The sequence below is a fragment of the Pithys albifrons genome, chromosome 7 (genome assembly GCF_047495875.1).
Source record: "Pithys albifrons albifrons isolate INPA30051 chromosome 7, PitAlb_v1, whole genome shotgun sequence".
Taxonomy (NCBI): Eukaryota; Metazoa; Chordata; class Aves; order Passeriformes; family Thamnophilidae; genus Pithys; species Pithys albifrons.
The window spans coordinates 60,585,915-60,605,906 of NC_092464.1; the positions used below are offsets into that span (position 1 = coordinate 60,585,915).

Genomic DNA, 19,992 nt, shown 5'->3' on the forward strand with positions numbered 1-19,992 from the left:
AACACATCCCCCCTGGAAAGGCCTCCTATTACGTGGGTCAGGAAGATTTTCACCCATTCCTTCCAGGAGTATCCCTTGACTTTTCCAGGTGTGTGGTGAAGTGTCCCTTGACTGTGCCAGGTGCTCCTCTATGATAAAGATGGGGACAATCCTGACCATAACAGGTGGGGATCACAAGACAATCACCCACTCTCTGAAAGCCTTGGAACATTCCTTACATGAATTGTATGTAGCACAAGTGGAACAATTCCCAAACATTTTGGAAACTCCAGTAATTGCGGACATGAGGATGGAAATTCAGCAGAGAACTAAAGCCAGTCACCCTGTGACCCCACAAACAGAGGTCCTGAGGGAGGCCCCTGGAGCTCCCCAGCACCTCCCTCTCATTGGACACTTCTGAGAGCCTCTCGGAGCTCGGGAACCCTCAAGTTTGCAACACTCCAAAGAGCGCCGCTGATGCCCAGGACAATTCTGATCCCCCCTCAACAAACACACCCCTCCAGGTGCCCCCCTTGTCTCTTGGGAAACACAAAGGGATGGGATGGGAGTGTTTCACTGACAACCAGGAGAATTGTGGATGGGCACCTTTGCTCACACAGATATTGATGTGTCCACACATCTCTGCCTGTGTGTGTGTGAATTGAGTGTGGTGTGAATGTTGTTGTTGTGAACCTATAACTGAGTCACTGTTAAAATTGTAGCAAATGGCATCAATTCACTTGATAACTGAGAAACTCATCAATGATACAGTACTACTACTCTGTTTTAACTCTTTTGTATCCAAATCCTTTGCACCCTGACCCTCTTACAGCTCAAGTCTCTGAATAAATCATTCCCTTTCACTAAGAAAAAGTATACATTTCTTGTGCAGGCGACTTTGAAATTTCCTCCTTAGGAAAACTACAAAACAAATCCAATTAGTACAAGTCTTCAAGACTTGAGAACAATTAAATGAAGATAAATAAATTGTTTTTCTGTGTTTTAATAAGCCCCACTGTGTATTTGGAAACGAGTCCATGATCCTCAAGTAGTGAGACAAAATTTGAAATACTGCTCAAGAAGTCAGAAGCCAAACTCCAAGTCCCCTGAAGCACCAATGGGCCCCACTGAGGGCAGGCACTGACAGAGCCTCCCCAGGGACTCCTTAGAGCAGATCCTTGGAGGCCCTGATTGCAGGGAGACAAAGGCTCTGTGCAGGCACTTGCAATGCTAAGAAAACCCTGGGCTGGTTGGAGGAAGCACAAAGGCCAAGGCCTGAGCCCCAGGCCCTGGGACAGCAGGTCCTGTCCCTCACAGGTGGCTCAGGGCTGTTTGTGGGGCAGTGGGATGGGAGGGGGAGGAACAACAAATGTCCAAATCTGTGCAATCCCTCCCAGCCTCCTCAGGGATGGGTGAGGGAGAAACAAAGTCCAGAACCCTCAAAGGAAAGTTCCTTCTGGTGCCCTCAGTGGCAGAGGCATGTGCCAGAGCTCAGGGGACAAAGGCCTGGGTGCCTTTGAGCCTTCCAGCCCTGCCAGAGCCCTTGGCCATCTGTCCTGCAGCCTGTGCTGCCCTGTCCCTGCTGCTCCTCTGGCCTTGCAGGCTGCACACACCCATCCTGCTTTGCCACCAGCCCTCCCAGCAGCATTTCTGTGCCCTCACTGATGTCTCTGAACCATCTCTGGCAGTTCCTTAAAACACAAAGCAATGGGATGAGACTGACTCCCTCTTAGTGAACTCTTGCACCACAAGGCTCCTCTCTGAGTGACATTTCTTTTTTCTCCCTTCCACTCAGAAACTTCCAAGCTGCACTTTGTGAATTTCCTTCTCTTTCCAGTACCAAGAAAAGCTCTGTCATCCTGGCAGAATCACAGAATATGCTGAGCTGGAAGAGGCCTGTAAGGATGATCGAGTCCAACACTTAGCCCTGCACAGGAGCAAACCATAGGAGTGAAACCATGTGAGGATCATCCAAACCCTCCTTGAGCTCTCTCAGGCTTTGAGCTGTGACCAGTGCCCCAGGGTGACTGTTCAATGCCCTCACCAGTTCTTCCTCATTCTTCCACAATGGGGAACCTCAAACCCAGACACATCAGTCCAGATGTGTTACCCCAGGGCTCATTCAAAGGGAGTGACACCTCCCTTGTCTGGGTGGCCACACTCCCCCAAGGCAGCCCCATGTTCTGTTGTCCTTATTCACTTTGATCCTGAGCCCCTGTGCCTCAGGACATCCCTCACACAGCCCAGGCCCTTCTCCTCAGGGTCACTCCAGAGCTGTTCAGGTCCCTGCCCTCATCTCTGGGTCATTGTGCCCCCAGGGCAGGACTGGCCTCTTTCCCTTCTAAAACTCCAGGAGGTTTGTGTTGCCAGAGCCCAGAGCTCCTCAGGGCCCCTGAGAGGGCCTCTCAGCTGGGGCAGCTCTCAGGGTGTGTGCACAGGTGGCTCAGCTGCCTCTGGGTGCCCAAGGCTGCTGCTGCCTGTCAGGGAGGTGACAGATGTGACCTGGCAGCCCCTTCCCAGCCACAGCCCCCTGGAGATGCTGAGGCCCAGCTGACTCCTCACAGCATTGCCACCCATCTGCTCCTTGTGTGCCATGAGCTGATCAGGTCCAGGTCACCTCACATTCCTCTCCAACACCTTGTGCCTGCCCTGGGCCCTCAAGGTCTTTGCCCTGATCCCAGGAAGGGACATGGAGAGTAAATGGTTGCAAGCTTAGAGTGTGGGAAGAAATGCCCTGGGTTGTGGTGTTGAGGTAAGGATTGATGTATTAGGGTTTAGAGTTTGACATTCAGGGGTAGGGCTTGGGCAGAAGTTTAGGAAGGTTTGGTGTTGTGCTGAGTGTCTGATTTGTCCTTAGCAAGTGGGGTATATTTGTGAGGGAGGGTTAGGATTAAATTGAGACGTTTAATGCTTGTGATGGGGCCATGGATTAGTGCCAGCAACATAGTCCAACTAAGGGTACAGGGAGCTTGAGCTTTGACTTCCTGGTAAAGCTGAGATTGGGATCAGAGTAGTGGATTCCTTCCCCTGTGAGGGCAGCACCTTTCAGTGGTGTCAGGGTTTGAGGCTACTGGTAAGAAACTGGGTAAAGGCCTATCAGGAATGTTTGCACAGTCAGCATTGCAGCACCCTCAGTGTTACCTGAACCAATTTTTACCCCATCAAATTCTTTCATCTCTGTTTGCCAAGCTACTTTTCTCTCCCCTAAATTCACTCTATTTCTTCAGAGTCATCTCCTCTCTCCACATGAGTCTGTCCATACTGGCCTGGGTGGCAGCTCCTGGTTCCCACTCCCTGCTCCCTGCAGGGCCCTGAGCTGCTGAAGCTGCTCTGCAGAGGGAGGGGACTGTGGTGCCCTGGGGCCATGGGGTGACCCTGCACTGGCCATGCTTGCCAGGGTGGGAAGCAGACACAGCTGGGTGGGGATCACAGCTGCTGAGCTCCTGTCCATGTTCCCAGATGGCTCAGGAGCCAAGGAGAAGGCTGGGCAGGACCAGGGGGTGTCTCCAATGGCACCAGGGCAGGGTGGGGTGGCACTACATCCAGGCCATGGGCTCCTCTGAAACATGCCACAGGCTTGTGTCCCTTTGCCTGCTGGCTCCCCAAAGCATCTCCTGGCACTGAGGAGCCAGGAGTGTTCTCTACAGGTTCGTCTTTTCTTCTGCATGACTCCTCTTTCAATGGTCATTCCTTTTAGGAAATGCCACTCCTGGCTCATCCAGGCTCACTAACTGGCCACAGGGATCCCTTGAGCTCTCCTGGACACTACAATAGCTTCTCTCCAGGACGGCATCAGCCACCAGTCCCACTGCAGGTGGGACAGCAACAGGCAGATCCATCAAAGACCTGTAACACTCTGCTTGAACATGTGCAACCAAGAATGGGGCTCTTGGTCCATTCCTTGGTCCCAACAGATTCCCATGGGTATCTGATCCCGTCCCTCTGAATCCATCAAGAACCCAAGAGCCAAAACCATTTTAACGGATGAGCTCCCTGGGTGTGTTCCTGCCCCCAGCTCTGAAGAGATGTCCAGCCCCTGGCCCTGCCCTGCAGTGAGACCCTTTGGCCATGGTGGTGCCTGCCCAGAGCCCAGCTTTGACACAGGGGTCACATGGCCCGTTCCTGCTGCAACCACGGGGATGGCTCTGTAGGGACAACAGGATTGTCACAGGTTACAGGACACCTTGGGGCTCCCACAACACTCAGGGCAAGAAAGGACACTGTGGAAGGGAGGGGAGCCCATCCATGGAAAGACCATGTGCTGCTGTCCTTGGCCAGGGATTCAGGGGAGCAGCAGCCCCGAGTCACAGGCACAGAGAGCGAGTGCCCACCAAGGCACCAGGGCCAGCCCCAAGGGCACCAGGGCTGCTCCTCCACGGGGCAGCTGCACGTTGGGCTGCTGAGACCCTCCTGAGAGCTGGGGCTGCTCCAGCAGCTCCAGAGGGTGGAATAAATGGGAGCCGAGAGAAATAATTTTTTCCTGTGTCCTTTAATGAGATCATCATCACAGGGATCCATCTGTACTTGAGTATGTTGGGTTAAGAATAAGCTGAGAGAAGGCCAAGATAATACAGAGAAACCTGACTAATACCAACATGAGTAACCTGACCTAGTAAGTGCCACCCCTGCCAGTGGTGGAGTAGTTGGAACTAGATTGATCTTCAAGGTCTCATCCCAACAGAACAGTTCTGGGATGATTCAATTCTATCACAGGTATAGAAAAAGAAAGAGAAACAGAAAAAGAAAGTTATTTCTGGCTATTCTTGAGGTACAATTGGAGCCCCAGTGGGGTAATTGGAAATCTTAATCTGAAGTGGACTGTGTTCAAAGGCTTTGCAGAGGGCATCCTTTATTTCCTTGTTTCTCAGGCTGTAGATGAGGGGGTTCAATGCTGGAGGAGCCACTGAGTACAGAACTGAAACTACCAGATCTAGAACTGGGGATGAGATGGAGGGAGGCTTGAGGTTAGAAAATATGCCAGTGATGACAAACAGGGAGACCACAGCCAGGTGAGGGAGGCACGTGGAAAAGGCTTTGTGCCGTCCCTGCTCAGAGGGGATCCTCAGCACAGCCCTGAAGATCTGCACATAGGAGAAAACTATGAAAATGAAACAGCCAAAAACTGAAGAGGCAGTAACCACAATGAGCCCAATTTTCCTGAGGTAGGATTGTGAGCAGGAGAGCTTGAGGATCTGTGGGATTTCACAGAAGAACTGGCCCAGGGCATTGCCATGGCACAGGGGCAGGGAAAATGTATTGGCTGTGTGCAGTAGAGCATTGAGAAAGCCACTGGCCCAGGCAGCTGCTGCCATGTGGGCACAAGCTCTGCTGTCCAGGAGGGTCCCGTAGTGCAGGGGTTTGCAGATGGCAACGTAGCGGTCGTAGCACATGATGGTGAGGAGATAAAACTCTGTCATGATGAAGAACAGAAAGAAAAACACCTGTGCAGCACATCCTGTGTAGGAGATGGTTGTGGTGTGCCAGAGGGAGTTGTGCATGGCTTTGGGGACAGTGGTGCAGATGCAGCCCAGGTCTGTGAGGGACAGGTTGAGCAGGAAGAAGTGCATGGGGGTGTGCAGGTGGTGGTCGCAGGCTACGGCGCTGATGATGAGGCCGTTGCCCAGGAGGGCAGCCAGGGAGATGCCCAGGAAGAGCCACAAGTGCAGGAGCTGCAGCTGCCGCGTGTCTGCCAGTGGCAGGAGGAGGAACTGGCTGATGGAGCTGCTGTTGAACATTTGCTTCCTCTGGATATGGTTATCTATTGAGGAAGAAAAAGCAGGACTGAGTTAGGCCAGACCATATTAGCAAAATGTATTCGACATTCAGGGTCTCTCTTTTAAGGAAGACCTTTTTGCACTCATCTCCCCTGAGTTCTGAGTTTTTCTGGCTCATGGAGGCATTGAGAGCAGGGATCCTGTACTGGGCTCCTGAGGATTCATTCTTGCTGTGCAGTAAGAGGCAACTGAGAACATGGGGTTACATCAAATTAAATGCACTTCTGATGTTTCAAAGTGTTCCCAGCATTGCTGGTCACAGCCTGCCCAACTGTGGAACAGAGCTGAGGAAATTTGGTGTCTTTTATTTGGTTTCAGTTCAACTTGTCAGGAGTGGGTTTGGATGGCTGAAAACTCTGGAATTTCTAATGTGCTCCAAATGAAATCTTGTCAGTCCTGAGAGGCAAAGAAATGGTCTCTTACTGCAATGGCAGGAGAGCTGCTCTGGTCATCAGTCCTGTTCTCAGCTGACCTGTGCTGGCAGCTTGGCCTGGAGGAGGATCACACAGAGGAATTCCCTTAAAAAGAAACAAGTCACAACTGTGATCAGAGAAATTCAGGTTCAAAGGGACTTCTCATCTTTCCTCAGGGTGCCCCATCTTTCTCCTCCCCGACTGAGACACAGAGGGATCAGTTCAGCTGCCCAAGAGCAGCTGCCCAGAGCATTTCCATGGATTTAGCCCTGAGGTGTCCTCTCCATGGGATCTTATACAGAACAGAGACAATATGGGAGAGCTGTGCCCTTCTGGAGGGCACCCTGCAGTCCTGCAGGACAGCAAGGGAAGCAGCTGAATGTCTTCAAGTTGCCTGGAGGGGACTTGGGAACTTTGCTCCCACAGATACTTCCTCACAGCAGGACTCAAACGGTTTGTGTCTCAACAGGAACTGAACCTACCGCTCTCAATACCCCATATGGGCTCAGAAGTCCAATTGTGAGAGCAAGAGCAGCACAGGCCACATCCTTTCCTGGGCTCTGGCTGCTGCAGGGCAATGCACACCTAAGCCCCCACGGGCCTGAGGGCAGAGGCTCTGCTGAGGCTGGGAAAGGAGCCCAGGCAGGAGTTGGTCAGGGGAAGGTGTCTGTGCCCCAGGGCCAGCAGGGAGGTGCCCACATGCCCCTCCCCAGCATCTGTGGCAGCAGCTCCCTCTCCCTCCCTGCCTGTCTGTGCTGTGAGGAGCTGTTCCTGCCAGCAGCCACCTCCCTGTGCCCAGCTCAGCTCCCTCCAGTGCTCACACAGCCCATGCCCACTCCACTGCCCAGGGGCAGCTCTGCATGTGCAGGGGATGGAGAGCAGATCCCAGACAAGCTGAGGAGGCTGGGAAGGGGAAGGTGTTCTGAGTGGATGTGCTTCCTGAGAAGTGCCCTTGGACATGGCAGGAGGTGGAGCTGAAGCTGAGAGAAGCCCAGAGCCATTGTAGCTGAAGGACCCTGCCCTGCCCTGCTCATCCCTGCCCTGCTCATCCCTGCCCTGCTAGAAGGGGGTCACTCCTTCCACCCACACTTTCTCCCTGCAGGGCCATGGGGAGCTCCTTGACCAGGCTGAGCTGACCCTGGCAGGCAGCAGAGCCCCTGCCCCAGCACACAGAGCCCTGGGCTGCAGGACCCTGCCCTGCAGGACAGCCCTGGGCACCCCTGGCTGCACCCCCACCCTCACACCCAACAGCCATCCCTGGGAGAAGGGAACCTTCTTGCCCTCTGCCTCTGATGCTCCACACCAGGAAATCCAGGCGAGCCATCCTGACAGATCCTGTCAGTGATGGCTTTTGGCAGCTTTAAGAGACATCTCTGGAACTCACCTGCACTGCTCTGCAGCCTGGCCAAGGGCTGTGAAGGTTTCTCTCCTGATGAGCTCTGACATGTCCTCCCACCCCTGAATCCCTTTACCCTCTTTCTCACTTCCCTTGTCTACCTTTAATGTCTGCAGGTTCTGCCTTGCTCTGCCTTATGGCCTCATCCTCTCTGCTAGAGGAACTGTGGGAGTCCTTCTGAAAGATCCTGGAAGCTGTGGGATGTGCCAGCTTTAGGAGATCCTTGCAAGAAGGGAAGATTAACTTTCCTATAGGCAGAGAATTCTTCCTTCAAATTCTGTGCAGTTTTCTCCTGGAATGAGAGCTCAGTTCCCTCCCAGCCCAGGCTGCCTCTCACCTCTGTCCCTTCTCTGCTGTGCCCTCAGTGTGTGCAGGCAGTGCCCTGAGCCCTGCTGGGCTGTGCACAGGAGCTGCTCCTGGGCAGAGCTGTCTCTCTGCAGCGCTGCCCGCTTGCCAGGAGCTCCCTGTGTGCCAGGAGCCCGGCCCAGCTCAGCAGCACAGCAACAGCCCAGGGCATTTAATGGCCCTCTGGGGGGTTTGGTGCCGAGTCCCTGAACCTCAGACCCTGAGGAAAGGTGCAGGAACCTCTTGAGAAACCAAAGTCAGAATCAAACTTTAAAGTTTCTTTGGTTGTTAATGGGTCCCTCTGAGGGACATAACTGAGAAAGTGTCCCCAGATTCCAGTTAGAAAACAAAGAGACAATGATGACAAATATGGACTAGGAAAGAAAGGTCACTCTGATGCTGAGGAAAGTAAGAAGCATTTCATTAACCCAAAGGTCACAGCCGTGACCCCCAGCCCTGGGAAGGGAGATCCTCTCCCTCCCTCATTGCTCTGATCTCCCTGGGGCACTGGGATGTGGGATGTGCAATACCAAGGGCAGGAGGATGGGGTGGCACCTCCCAGGCTGCTGAGCTGGGACAAGGAGGCAATGAGGCCCCAGGGCTGCAAGGCTCACTTGTCTCCTCCTGCCATCAGGGGCACACACAGCAGCCATGGCCAAAGGCCTGCACAACTTGGCTCTGACAGCACCTTTCAGCTTCTGCACATCCCTGTCTCCTCTCCAGCCCAGGCTGTCCTACGGTGTCCATGCCCTGCCCCTTTCCCTGCAGGCTGTCGGCATCCCCCGGCTGCCCCACCTCGCTGGCCCCTTCCTGCACTGACATCTCTCCCTCCTCCCTGGCTCTGCCTTGGAATACAAACCACTGGGCTGATCCAGACTCCTTCTGTGTTACATGTTGCACCACAGCACTGCTCTCAGAGGGAAATTCCTTTCTCCTTGTGTGCATTCTGGACCTCCCCAGCTGCCCTTGGTGACATTATTTTTTTCTCATGCTGTTTCTCACTACAAAGAAAAGCTCCACCATCTCTGGGGGAGAGCACTTCAAGCACTCTCAGCCTTCTCCTGTTATCTACTCAGTCTCCACACCACTGAGCCCAGGGCTTTCAGTCCTTATACATTGGTCATGTGCTTGAGACCTTCAAATGCCTTCATGAGCCCTCTCTGTGTCCTCTACAAGGTGTTTAGCCATGAAAATGCAGTGCCCCTTGTCCAGGAAAGGCAGAGTGCTTTTTTTTGCTAAGGATTTTTTTTGGCAGAACAAAACACAGTAATTGAAACATAATGAGGGGAGATTTCCATTGGATGTCAGGAAGAAATATTTTCTGATTAAGGTAGCAGGAACCTGGAGCAGGTTGCCCACTAAGTGGAAATCCCATCCCTGGAGGTGTCCAAGGTGAGGAACTTTGTGCAGCCTGTACTGGTGGAAGGATTCCCTCGTTAATGGGAGGGAAGTTGGACTGGAGGTTCCTTTAGGTCTCCTTCAACCCAAACTATTTAATCATTCTTTCATTCCTGTATCTCCAATTCCTTCTCCACTGGGCAGCAAATACCTACATACACCATGTTGAGCATTTAATGTGACCTAATCCCCAACACTTTATAAATATGAAAGAACTGCCATTTTAGGTACATAAATTTTCATGTTTTTGGAGGAATGGTTCAAAACTCAAAATTTCCAAATGAAATTAGAGGGATTTCCAACATCTCTGCATGAAAGGCTCACCAAGGGGTCAATGGCAGAGCCTCCCAGGATGACCTTGGAGCTGAGGTTGGCCATTTCTCTCTCAGAGTCTGAGAGTCATGATGGGCAACCAGAAAGTGCATTTGGGGACTGTGCAAGACTTGCCATGGGACATTTAGGAAAAAAAATCCTAGAATGGAAAGGGTGGGGGGAACATTGATGTCCCTGGTGCAACAAGCATAAGAAAACAGACAGAAAGGAGATGGAAGGAGCTGATCATGTGTTAACAGGTGACTGGGCAGTTCCTGTCCCTGGTCATGCCCTGCAACTGATCCCACTGCCTGTCCCATTTTCTCAATCTCTCCATTGTCAAGAACTCTCTGAGACAAGGGATCTCTGTACCCTGGGTATGAAGGCAGGTTCAAATGCCAACCACTGGAGTGGGAGCCACAAACCATCAAGTCCTATGTCCTTTGTGGTGCCAGACACTGGTGAGACTGGTGTGTGTGCACAGAACACTGGTGGGTGTGGGTGGGTGTAACCACCAGTGACCATCAAACCAGAGTAACCAGGAAGTGGCAGAGGCCTGAGAGCCGCTGTCTGAGATCATCTCCTGAGGGATTCATATTGTCTGGGTATCTCTGGAGCTCTGCATCTTCTCCTGACATGGCAGAGCACACAAACAGCCCATTCTTGTGTCCCTTTCTCCACTGAGATTTCCTCAACCCTCCATGATTTGTTTGTCTATCAGGGTCCCAGGAAATCCATGACCCTCGTGCCTCACCAGTCTGTCAGTGTCCCATTCTGGTGAGCCTTCACCCAACATTCCTGTGGGATCGGAGGGGTATTCGACTTCCCTTTCCAGGGGGCTGAGGCAACAGCACAAGGGACACCCCTCAGTGTGTCTTCCCACTTTATTCCAGTGTGTTCCTGCTGCAGGAGCTGCAGCGCTGAGGAAGGACTCACAGAGACATTTCCCAGAACAACACTCTTTATGAATGTAAAATTGTGACAGGTTAAGGTTCAAAGGTTGTCAGTGACAGAATATGACTGTAAATATGTATTTACAGCAATACCCAGACCAGCTCTAACCCAAATTAAAGTATTCAGTGTGTGCAGAGCACAGTTCTTACCCAAGAGGCCCCTGTGGGGCAGAGACAGGTCCAGCCCTGCAGTTATGATTAACCCTTCCCTTTCTTTTCTTCCATTCTCGAGTTACTTTTATACTATTTCTTTATGTTTAGGTGGAACATGAGTGATTTTAGACACTAATACCTTTGTTTATGGTTTGCATGAAATTGTCTCACTTTGCTGTTAGGGACAGAAGCAAAAAAATGCCCAGTGGTTGGTGGTTGTACCTTGGAGGGGCGTAACTCGGGGTTGGATGTGTGTGTTAATATTACAATTAGGCTTTAATGAACCAAGTTCACCTGAGGACAGAGATCTCCCCACAGCTGTTGGCTCAGCAGCAGGACATCTCCTCCTCTGCCCCTGGGCTGGCAGGGGCTGTGCCGTTTATCAGCTGCAAAGTCCCCCTGAGTTCCCCTCCCTGCAGGGATTCCCACAGAGCCCCCCGAGGAGTCTCCACTCCCCCCACCCTCCGTTCCATCCCCTGGGCAGGTGTTGACTCTTGTGTGAGGAATCCTCATGGAGCTGCCCCCACGTCCCATCCAGGGAGCAGCAGCTGCATTTTAGCCTGGAATTTCTGTATCACTACAACTTCTTTTGGGATGTGAATAGAACTGGAATCCCCTAATTTCACCCTCAGTAATCTTCCCTCAGGAACCAAAGGGACCATAGGAGTCTGCAAAACTTCATGGAGTGCACTCTGACACTCCAGGGCATCATGGAATCAAAGGAATCATTGGAAAATGTGGCACCTCATGGAATCATCAGGAAGTTGTGACATTGTTGAATGTCATGGAACCAAAAGGCCTTAGAGACACTGTGGAGCCCCATGGAATCACAGATGCTTTGTGACACTGCAGAACCTCATGGACTCAAGGGATCATTGTGAAACTACAGGGCCTTATGGAACCAAAGGAACCCTTGGACACTGCAGTGACCCCTGGAATCAAACAGCCTTTGTGACACTGCAGGGCCTTATGGAGCCAAAGGGACCATTGTGACACTCTGGAATATAAATGGTCTATTGTGACACTGTGGAATCTCGTGGAATCTAAAGGGCCATTGTGACACTCCAAGCCCTCATGGATTCAAAGGAATCCTGAGACTCTTTGAATCCAGAAGTAATCATGAAAGAATTGTGAAACTATGGAGCCTCATGGAATCAAAACACTGGATCAATATATTAATTATGGATTGTTATATTTATTATTAGCTTGGACCAACTCAAGTGTGTTTGTGGGGTTAAAGGGAAAAGTCCAATTTCCCAAAACTGAGGTAGTGCCCTGTTCCATACCCAGCCCCTTGGAACTTCCTTGGGCAGTCCTGGAGCAGCTGTCAGTGAAAAACAGCCTGGGAGTGTCATAGCACTGCCCCACAGCACTGCCCCATAGCACTGCCCCACAGCACTGCCCCACAGCACTGCCCCATAGCCCTGCCCCATAGCCCTACCCCACAGCACTGCCCCATAGCACTGCCAAATAACACTGCCCCACAGCACTGTCCCATAGCACTGCCCTATAGCACTGCCCTATAGCTCTGTCTTATAGCACTGCCCCAGAGCACTGCCCCATAGCACTGCCCAATAACACTGCCCAAAGCACTGCCCAGAGCACTGCCCCATAGCACTGCCCCCCAGCACTGCCCCACAGCACTGCCCCATAGCACTGCCCCAAAGCACTGCCCAGAGCACTGCCCAGAGCACTGCCCCATAGCTCTGCCCCATAGCACTGCCCCATAGCACTGCCCCATAGCACTGCCCCATGGCACTGCCCCAAAGCACCGCCCAGAGCACTGCCCAGAGCACTGCCCCAAAGCACTGCCCCACACCACACCCTCTGGAACTCCTAATCCAGCCCCACACCGCCTATGGCACACCAGGAGCACTGCCCCTCACCCTCCCCAGAGCCCCACAGTGGCCACTGGGCCACAAGTCCCTGCTGGGGGGTGTGGGTTGGGATGGCCACAGGGAGTAGAACAAATAAAATGAACACCATGTGGCCATTGCATGGTCAGACCCTCCCACCTGGACAGGTGGAAGCTGGACTTGCATGGGACTGTGGGTGGTAGCTCTAATTCTGTCTTTTTCTCTCTCTCTTTCTTTAATCACCTTCTCTTAAATCTCCCTTCTTCATTTTTAGGGTAACATAAAACCAAATGGGTTGGATTTTGCTGACTCGTATGGCTCAGCATGTGCTCAGTCAGTGCTCTGTGGGATGCTCTGTTCTGGTTGAATGCTGCCTTTTAAACTTTTGCCAAGCTCCCTCATTTTCTAAAATTTGCCAGTAAAAGTGTGTTATTTGACCTCCTGAGAAAAGGTGTAGATTTTCTCCCTTGTGGTCCCTCTCAAGATATTAAAAGAGCTAAAGGACATTTTAAAATACCTGGAGGGAGAATATTTTTGGTGCCTTGTATATTTTTTAAACTAAAACCCCTTGGATGAGCTCATAGCTCAAACCTGGTGTCCTACAGTCACCATCTCTGGAAGTGTTCAAAAACCATTGAACTGTGACACTTGGGGACACGGTTCAGTGGGGAAGATGTCAGTGTGAGGTTAATGATTGGACTCCATCATCTTAGAGATCTTTCCAACCTTAACAATTCTATGATTCTTAATGATTAAGATCTTTCATCTTGTCACTTGTCTCTTCTTTTGTCTGCTCATTTGTCATAATAAATAATTCATTTTACATAAGTATATCTAATTTGCCATTGTTAAAACCTGTGGGAAAAAGTGATTCAATCACACCTCTGTAATTTACACTGCAGAGTAAATCTGAGGCTAAGATTGGATCCAGTCACACCAGGCTCCTCTCTGAGAAGGAGTTTAGAAAGCAAGGGGTCCTTTCTGCCCCTCACAGCTCAATGAGGCAGCTTCTCCAGTAAACTCTGTCTAAGTCTTCTTTTTCCACCATCACCCCGTGAGGTTCCACACAGTCCCAAGGTTCCTTTTATCCTGTGAGCTTCCAGAGTGTCCCAGGATTCCTTTGGTTCTCTGAGGACTTGAAGGATCGTGATGATCCCTTCATTTGATGAGGTTCTATAGACTGACAATGACCTCTTTGGATCAATAAGACTCTGCAGTGTCACACAGGGCCATTCATTCCATGAGGTTCCACAGTGTCACACTGGTCCCTTGTGCTCCACAAGGCCCTGCACTGTTATAATGGCCCCCTAAATCCATGAGATTCCACAGTGATCCTTGGATTCCATGAGGTTCTGCAGTGTCACAATGTCCCTTTTGTTCCATCAGGCTCTGAGGAGTCACAATGATCCCTTGATTCCATGGGACTCTGCAGTGTCACAATTCCATGAGGTTCCACAGTGTCACACTGGTCCCTTGTGCTCCACAAGGCCTGGGCTGTGCTGGGAGAGGCCCTTGGTGCTGGAGAGAGCCCAGGGCAGGTGGGAGAGCTTGGAGGGAGCTGGGTTGGGCTGGAATGGACCTGGGAGAGAAAACCATCCGTGTATCTCTGAAGTGCTGAGGCCTGAACAACAGGCCCTGAGCCAGAGGTGATCTTGAGATGAACATTCCAACCTGATGTTCTATTTAGCCTTGTGTCTGCTTATTAGCCAAAGCCTGTATATCCTCAGTGAAATATATAAGGCTACACCTGTGTAAACATCTGTGCTTGTTAGTGAGATACATTGGTATTCACTTATTAGGGAAGATTAGGATCTGTTCATTGATGAGATATGAATAGATCTGTCTTTCTGTATTTAGAGACAGGTCAAGGCCATGGCAGAGATGGCTGGGCTCGACTGACAGCAGATGGTCCAAACTGACTCCCTGATTTTCCTCTGAAGCCTTGGCCAGGCTTCGGGTGAAAAACAAGGAGAGAAGAAAGCCAGATATTTTCCACACTGAATAAGTGATATAAGCTTGTTTGTTTAACATATAAAAGTTGGGCTCTTTTCACAGCAAAGATGGAGAGCTTACCCAGGAGTGGATGCACCAAGTGGGATTTCCCAGTTCCCGGGAGTGGCTCTCTGACCCTTCACTGTTACTGAGGCTCCGGGAAGGTGATGCCCAAAAAGGCAGAACAAACTGTTTAGAGACAAAGTTTTAGTCAATAAACAGCAAGGTATTTATTAAGACAACGTTGGGGTAACTCTCCGATTAGTATCGGACAAAAGAGCTCCAAAATCTACAGTGAGAAGCTACAGTATTTATACATTTCTAGTGAGGGATTACAATATTTTTACCTACATATTCATGCACGATTATAATATTGCAATATCTAGTTATAATATTCATAGCAGGCAGAGTTGGGGCAGAGCTGTCCATTTTGAGGAATATTATGAGGGGAGATCCTGTTACTTCATCTGGTGGTGGTCGTATTTTTGCTCTTCATCCTCATGAACTTTTCAACTCGGTCTAATTTTGCTGATTCTTGCAGATTCTTGCAGTGGGTCTTGCCAAACATGGTGCTCTGGCTTTTTCTTGGGATTAACCTCTTCGCTACATGGGCCTTTAATTATGACTTCACTGAGGGTTAGATGTCATCCATAAATTAGACCTTATCTCTTGGAGATTCCCCGGAAAGTTGGGTGCTTTTAGTAAAATCCCCTAGGTTCTGGCTTTTCTCTACTTCATTCCCCCCTTTTCTTAGGGCTTGCAGATTCTTCCGCCAAGCCCAAAAGAATTCTGTGCTGTTCGCACCATAATCCACAAAGTTTGGGTTCTTTTAATGACGGTGCTTATCTTGTACCACAGGTACACATTCAGTAGCGTTAGCAGGACGGTACTTATGGCTATAGCTATCATTGGATGCACCAGAGAATTGAATACCTGAGTTGCAGTAGGGGAACGTCCTGTTAGAATATCCCACCAATGCTGTTCTCCCTCTCGCTCTACCTTTGTCAGGATAGTCTTATCTTCACCGTATCGTGTTCCACTTGCCATAAGGTGCATTGTGTATTTCTGTTTACTTCCTGTACTAGCCTTTCTATGTCCGGGTGTCTAAGCATTTTCTTAAGAAGCTCAGTATCCATACCTATTTTCAGGTGTGGTATATTATGATACAGACTATAATCTGCTTCTATCAACTGTTTGGTAGTTACCGGAACAGTGTAGTTAAAGTCACAACCTATAATGCGAGTAAAATTACATACACAAAAGTTGGTACCATTAGTTGTTTCTCGGCAATGGTCAATTGTGAGTTCAGCACAGAGGGTCCTAAGGCATACACATCCATTGCCGATATAATATACCTGCGAGTTTGTTTGATTCTGGGGTACCATCTCGAAGGTACATACGCTATTTTCAGTGTCCAAGCACAGGTCTTCTCCCTCTACAATGGTATCCTCACAGACATAACCTAAGTGTCCTTTAGAGATGCATGTTTCTAAGCTGACTGTTATCCATTTCCCCTTAACATAATCAAAACTGGCCCAGATATTATGATTAATTGGTCGAACTAATACATTTTGGTGCATTGTTCCTAGAGTCAGGACAGGAAAAATAGCCCGTTCTCTGGCAGCATTAATCGTGAGCACATATGCTTCAATTTGTTCATGTTGGGGATTGTAGGTAAAATTCACCAGGTGCCACCAGGCTTGATGATCTCTTTCGAATTGAGTAGTGGCCTTGTTTTTGGCTATTAGTTCTCTTATTTCTTGAGGCAAAATTCCTGAGACTCCTTCCCTTATAACTCCCGCAGTTACGGACTGTAGCCATTGTTGTGTTTGGATGCACTGGAGAGCGAGTGCAACTGTCCTACCAATATCCCCAGCATAGTCTGCAATCCTAAGGAAATCCTCGATTGTGTGATTGGCTACTAGGGTTAACAGTTTGACTGCTATTGATTGTGTTTCGGCCAAGGCCAACATAGATGAGCTTATTGGAACTCTGAGTTCTCCCAGTTTTGAAGTTACTGAGCTCAATTTATTTACTAACACTTCCTGATCAATTGTGTTCAGTACTCCTAATCCCGTCCCTAACCATCCAGTCACATCTCTACGGACTCGCTGGGGATAGGATCTAGCTGCCAGCCATGCATTCCAGCCTGAGAGGCTCTGCTGAATAAAGGGCTGGCATTCCCCTTGTAATTGTGAAACATTTATCTGGACATTAACTTGAATTCTTTTAAGTGAGTATGCGGGATCTAATAACAGTTTCTGCCCATTTGAATGCCTTATTACCTGTGGTCCAATAAAAGTCAGATTATGTATCCTCCTACATTTTGGACTAAGAAACACTGAGGTTGCAGGGGTCTTGGTAGTTTTTGTAGGAAAAGCAGTAGTGGTGTCCCCTGCAACCAGGATCATAAACTGATCCGGTACTGCTCGATTTCTATTTAACCATATACAAGTTACTGTGACAAACTGAGTTAAGATCATTTTGAGTTCACATTTCTCCTCCCCACTGCTTCTTGTTGTTTCCCAAGACCAAGTAACCGATCCTTCCCTTTTGACCCATACCGGATGTTGTATATTTTTACTAAATGTAAGGATTGATCCTTTCTTTGGGGTTATGGTTAGTCTAGCTTGTCCCTTATCCTGATTTACCAAATTTGCAGGTTTGCATCCTATCTGTATCTCTTCTCCTCTTTTCCCAGTTACACTCGTTAGTTTTCCTTGACTGTCGGTGTATTGCCAATCATATGGCGTATATGATTGGTTGTTATGCAAGACATAAATAGCTAAAAACAAGTCGGATTCTGAGCTAGCCTGTGGATCATCCGCTTCAGACCACATGAGCACCTTCCTCATTCGTGCATTAGACCAGGGCCATTCAAATTCTTGCAATGATAAAGTCATACTTATCCAGTGTCCCAAAAGTATTGCGAGGAGCATGGTTAAATCCATCTTTAAGGATCGTCGTTCTGGATTCTTCTTCCTTTAGTCACGAGTCATTCCTTGAAAGTCCTGGTCCAGGCTGCAGGGAGTTGAGGGGGCAAAAACAGTTACTCCTGAAACAGGCATTCCCGTTACTCTTTCCCAGGTTTCTTCGTCACAATTTTGCCAATAGTAAGCCCTGACTCCTGCCCCACAATATTCAGCTATTGCCCAGGTTTTATCTTCACTAAGAATCCTTTGCACCGCGTTCCTAGTCCAGTGTTCTAGATTCATTAAATACCAGTGATCCATGTTTTCTACTACTAATGTTGACATTTTATCTAAATTCTCCACATCTAGCGGTGACCAATGTTGTTGTAACACATCTCTATAGCGGTCTATGAAAGCCCGGTTAAATTCACGGTCACAACTCACACATGTACCATAGTTTCTGTAATGATTTTGGTGTACCCACCAAATTTTCTGACACCCACCACAAAGCACTTTGTACCAGAGGTAGTGGGAACCATCCTTCCCACATCCACAAAAATATTTTGGTCTTTCTGATATTCTTTTTCTGATCTGTGATGATTTCGACCAATTCCTTCCTCCCGTGTGGGCTAATTTTTGAGCCAGGGACATTACTCCCCATGCTTTCACGTTTGGCTTAACTTCTTCAACTATTGGTAACAGGGCTCTTATCCAGCGTTGCCTCTGTACTTTAGTCAGATTCCGTTCCAGTTCCATCTCCTGAGAGTTTTCTTGTTTAGGTTCCGGGGCTTTCTTAACCCTTGTGTAATGGATCCAAGTAGGTCGTTCCTTTATTCGGACTGCCATGAAGGTGGTCAGCAATACCTGGAATGGTCTCTCCTACCTCTCTTGTAGGGGTTTTCCTAAAAGATTCTGAACAAACACCCAATCACCAGGGTTAAAGGGGTGCAACTTACTGTCAGGTTGTTTAGGCTGCTGTCCTATTACTATAGTGGCATTTTTGTCAAAATGTTTTCCTATCGCAGTGATGTAATCATATACATACTGGTTGCCTATCTGAACTATAGCTTCACTGTTTACAATTTGCATTGCGTAGGGTCGCCCATACAGGATTTCAAACGGGCTCAGCTTCTCTTTTGATCTCGGCTTTACCCTTAATCTGATCAAGGCAACAGGCAAGGCTTGGTACCATTGCAGGTTGGTCTCCTGACATATTTTAGCAATTTGTTGTTTAAGAAGATGATTCATTTTTTCTACTTGCCCACTGGCTTGAGGCCTATAGGGTGTATGTAATTGCCATTTGATTTGTAGTGCCTTGCTTATTGCCTTAACAATCTTTGCACAAAAATGTGTTCCCCGGTCCGATGAAATGTTTTTAGGTACCCCAAACCTCGGTATAATTTCATTCAGTAACACTTTAATCACTTCTTTCTCTTTACATGTCTTACATGGAAAGGCCTCAGGCCATCCAGAAAACGTATCAGTTAAAACTAACATATATCGATACTCCCCTTTTCTTGGGAGTTCAGAGAAATCAATTTGCCACATTTCCCCTGGGAATTTCCCTTTGTTAATTGCTCCCAAGTGTACTTTTGTTCTAGTGTTTGGATTGTTTCTCAGGCAGCGCTCACACCGGGAGGTCACTTGTTTTATGGTAGTATATAATTTTGGTCCTGCTATTCTAGCTTTAAGATACTGGTAGAGGGGATCCAAACCCCAGTGAGTCTTCTCATGCTCCGTCTTTACGAATTGCCACATTAATTTTCCTGGTAATATTAACTGCCCTGTTTCCAATTGACCCCATCCACTATCTAATAACTTGCCCTTATTTCTCTGTATCCACTTATGATCTGCTTCTTGGTATTCCGGTTTGAAGTCAGTATCCAACGCTCCAGGTACTAATGCAGTTACCAGTAGCTCTTGACCCTTTGTCGCAGCTAACTTGGCTTCCGCGTCAGCTTTCCCATTACCTATTTCTGGGACGGTGTTACCTTTCAGGTGTCCTTTACAATGCATTACGACCACTTGCTCCGGGAACTGGACGGCTTCTAGCAGTCGTAGGATTTCCTCTGCATGTTTTACAACTTTCCCCTGGGTAGTTAATAGTCCCCGTTCTCTCCAAATCGCTCCATGAGCATGCACTACAGAGAAGGCATATTTAGAGTCCGTCCACACATTTATACATTGTCCTTCTGCTAATTCAAGAGCTTGGGTGAGGGCTATCAGCTCTGCCTTCTGTGCAGAGGTCCCCACAGGTAAAGGATTTGATTCGATTACCTGTTCTGTAGTGGTTACTGCATATCTGGCCATCCTGACGCCTTGCTTCACGAAGCTGCTGCCATCTGAGAACCAGTTCTCTGCTTCTGGGATTGGTACCTCTTTGAGATCCGGACGGCTGGAATACACTGCTTCAATGGTTTCTATGCAGTCATGTTCAAGTGGTTCCTCTGGTGTCCTTCCTTCTAGAAATGAAGCTGGATTGACAATGTTAGTTACCTGAATTACTATG

General features: G+C 49.0%; 2 protein-coding genes across 2 annotated transcripts in view; both read right to left on the reverse strand.

The window, feature by feature from the left end:
• LOC139673810 (zinc finger protein 850-like) overlaps positions 1–19,992 on the reverse strand; it is a 1,066,517-nt gene that overhangs the window by 896,594 nt on the left and 149,931 nt on the right. The window lies entirely within an intron of this gene.
• Positions 4,737–5,714, reverse strand: LOC139674320 (olfactory receptor 14A16-like). The gene has a single exon (XM_071560521.1). The coding sequence runs from the start codon at positions 5,712–5,714 to the stop codon at positions 4,737–4,739; it is 978 nt and encodes a 325-aa protein (XP_071416622.1).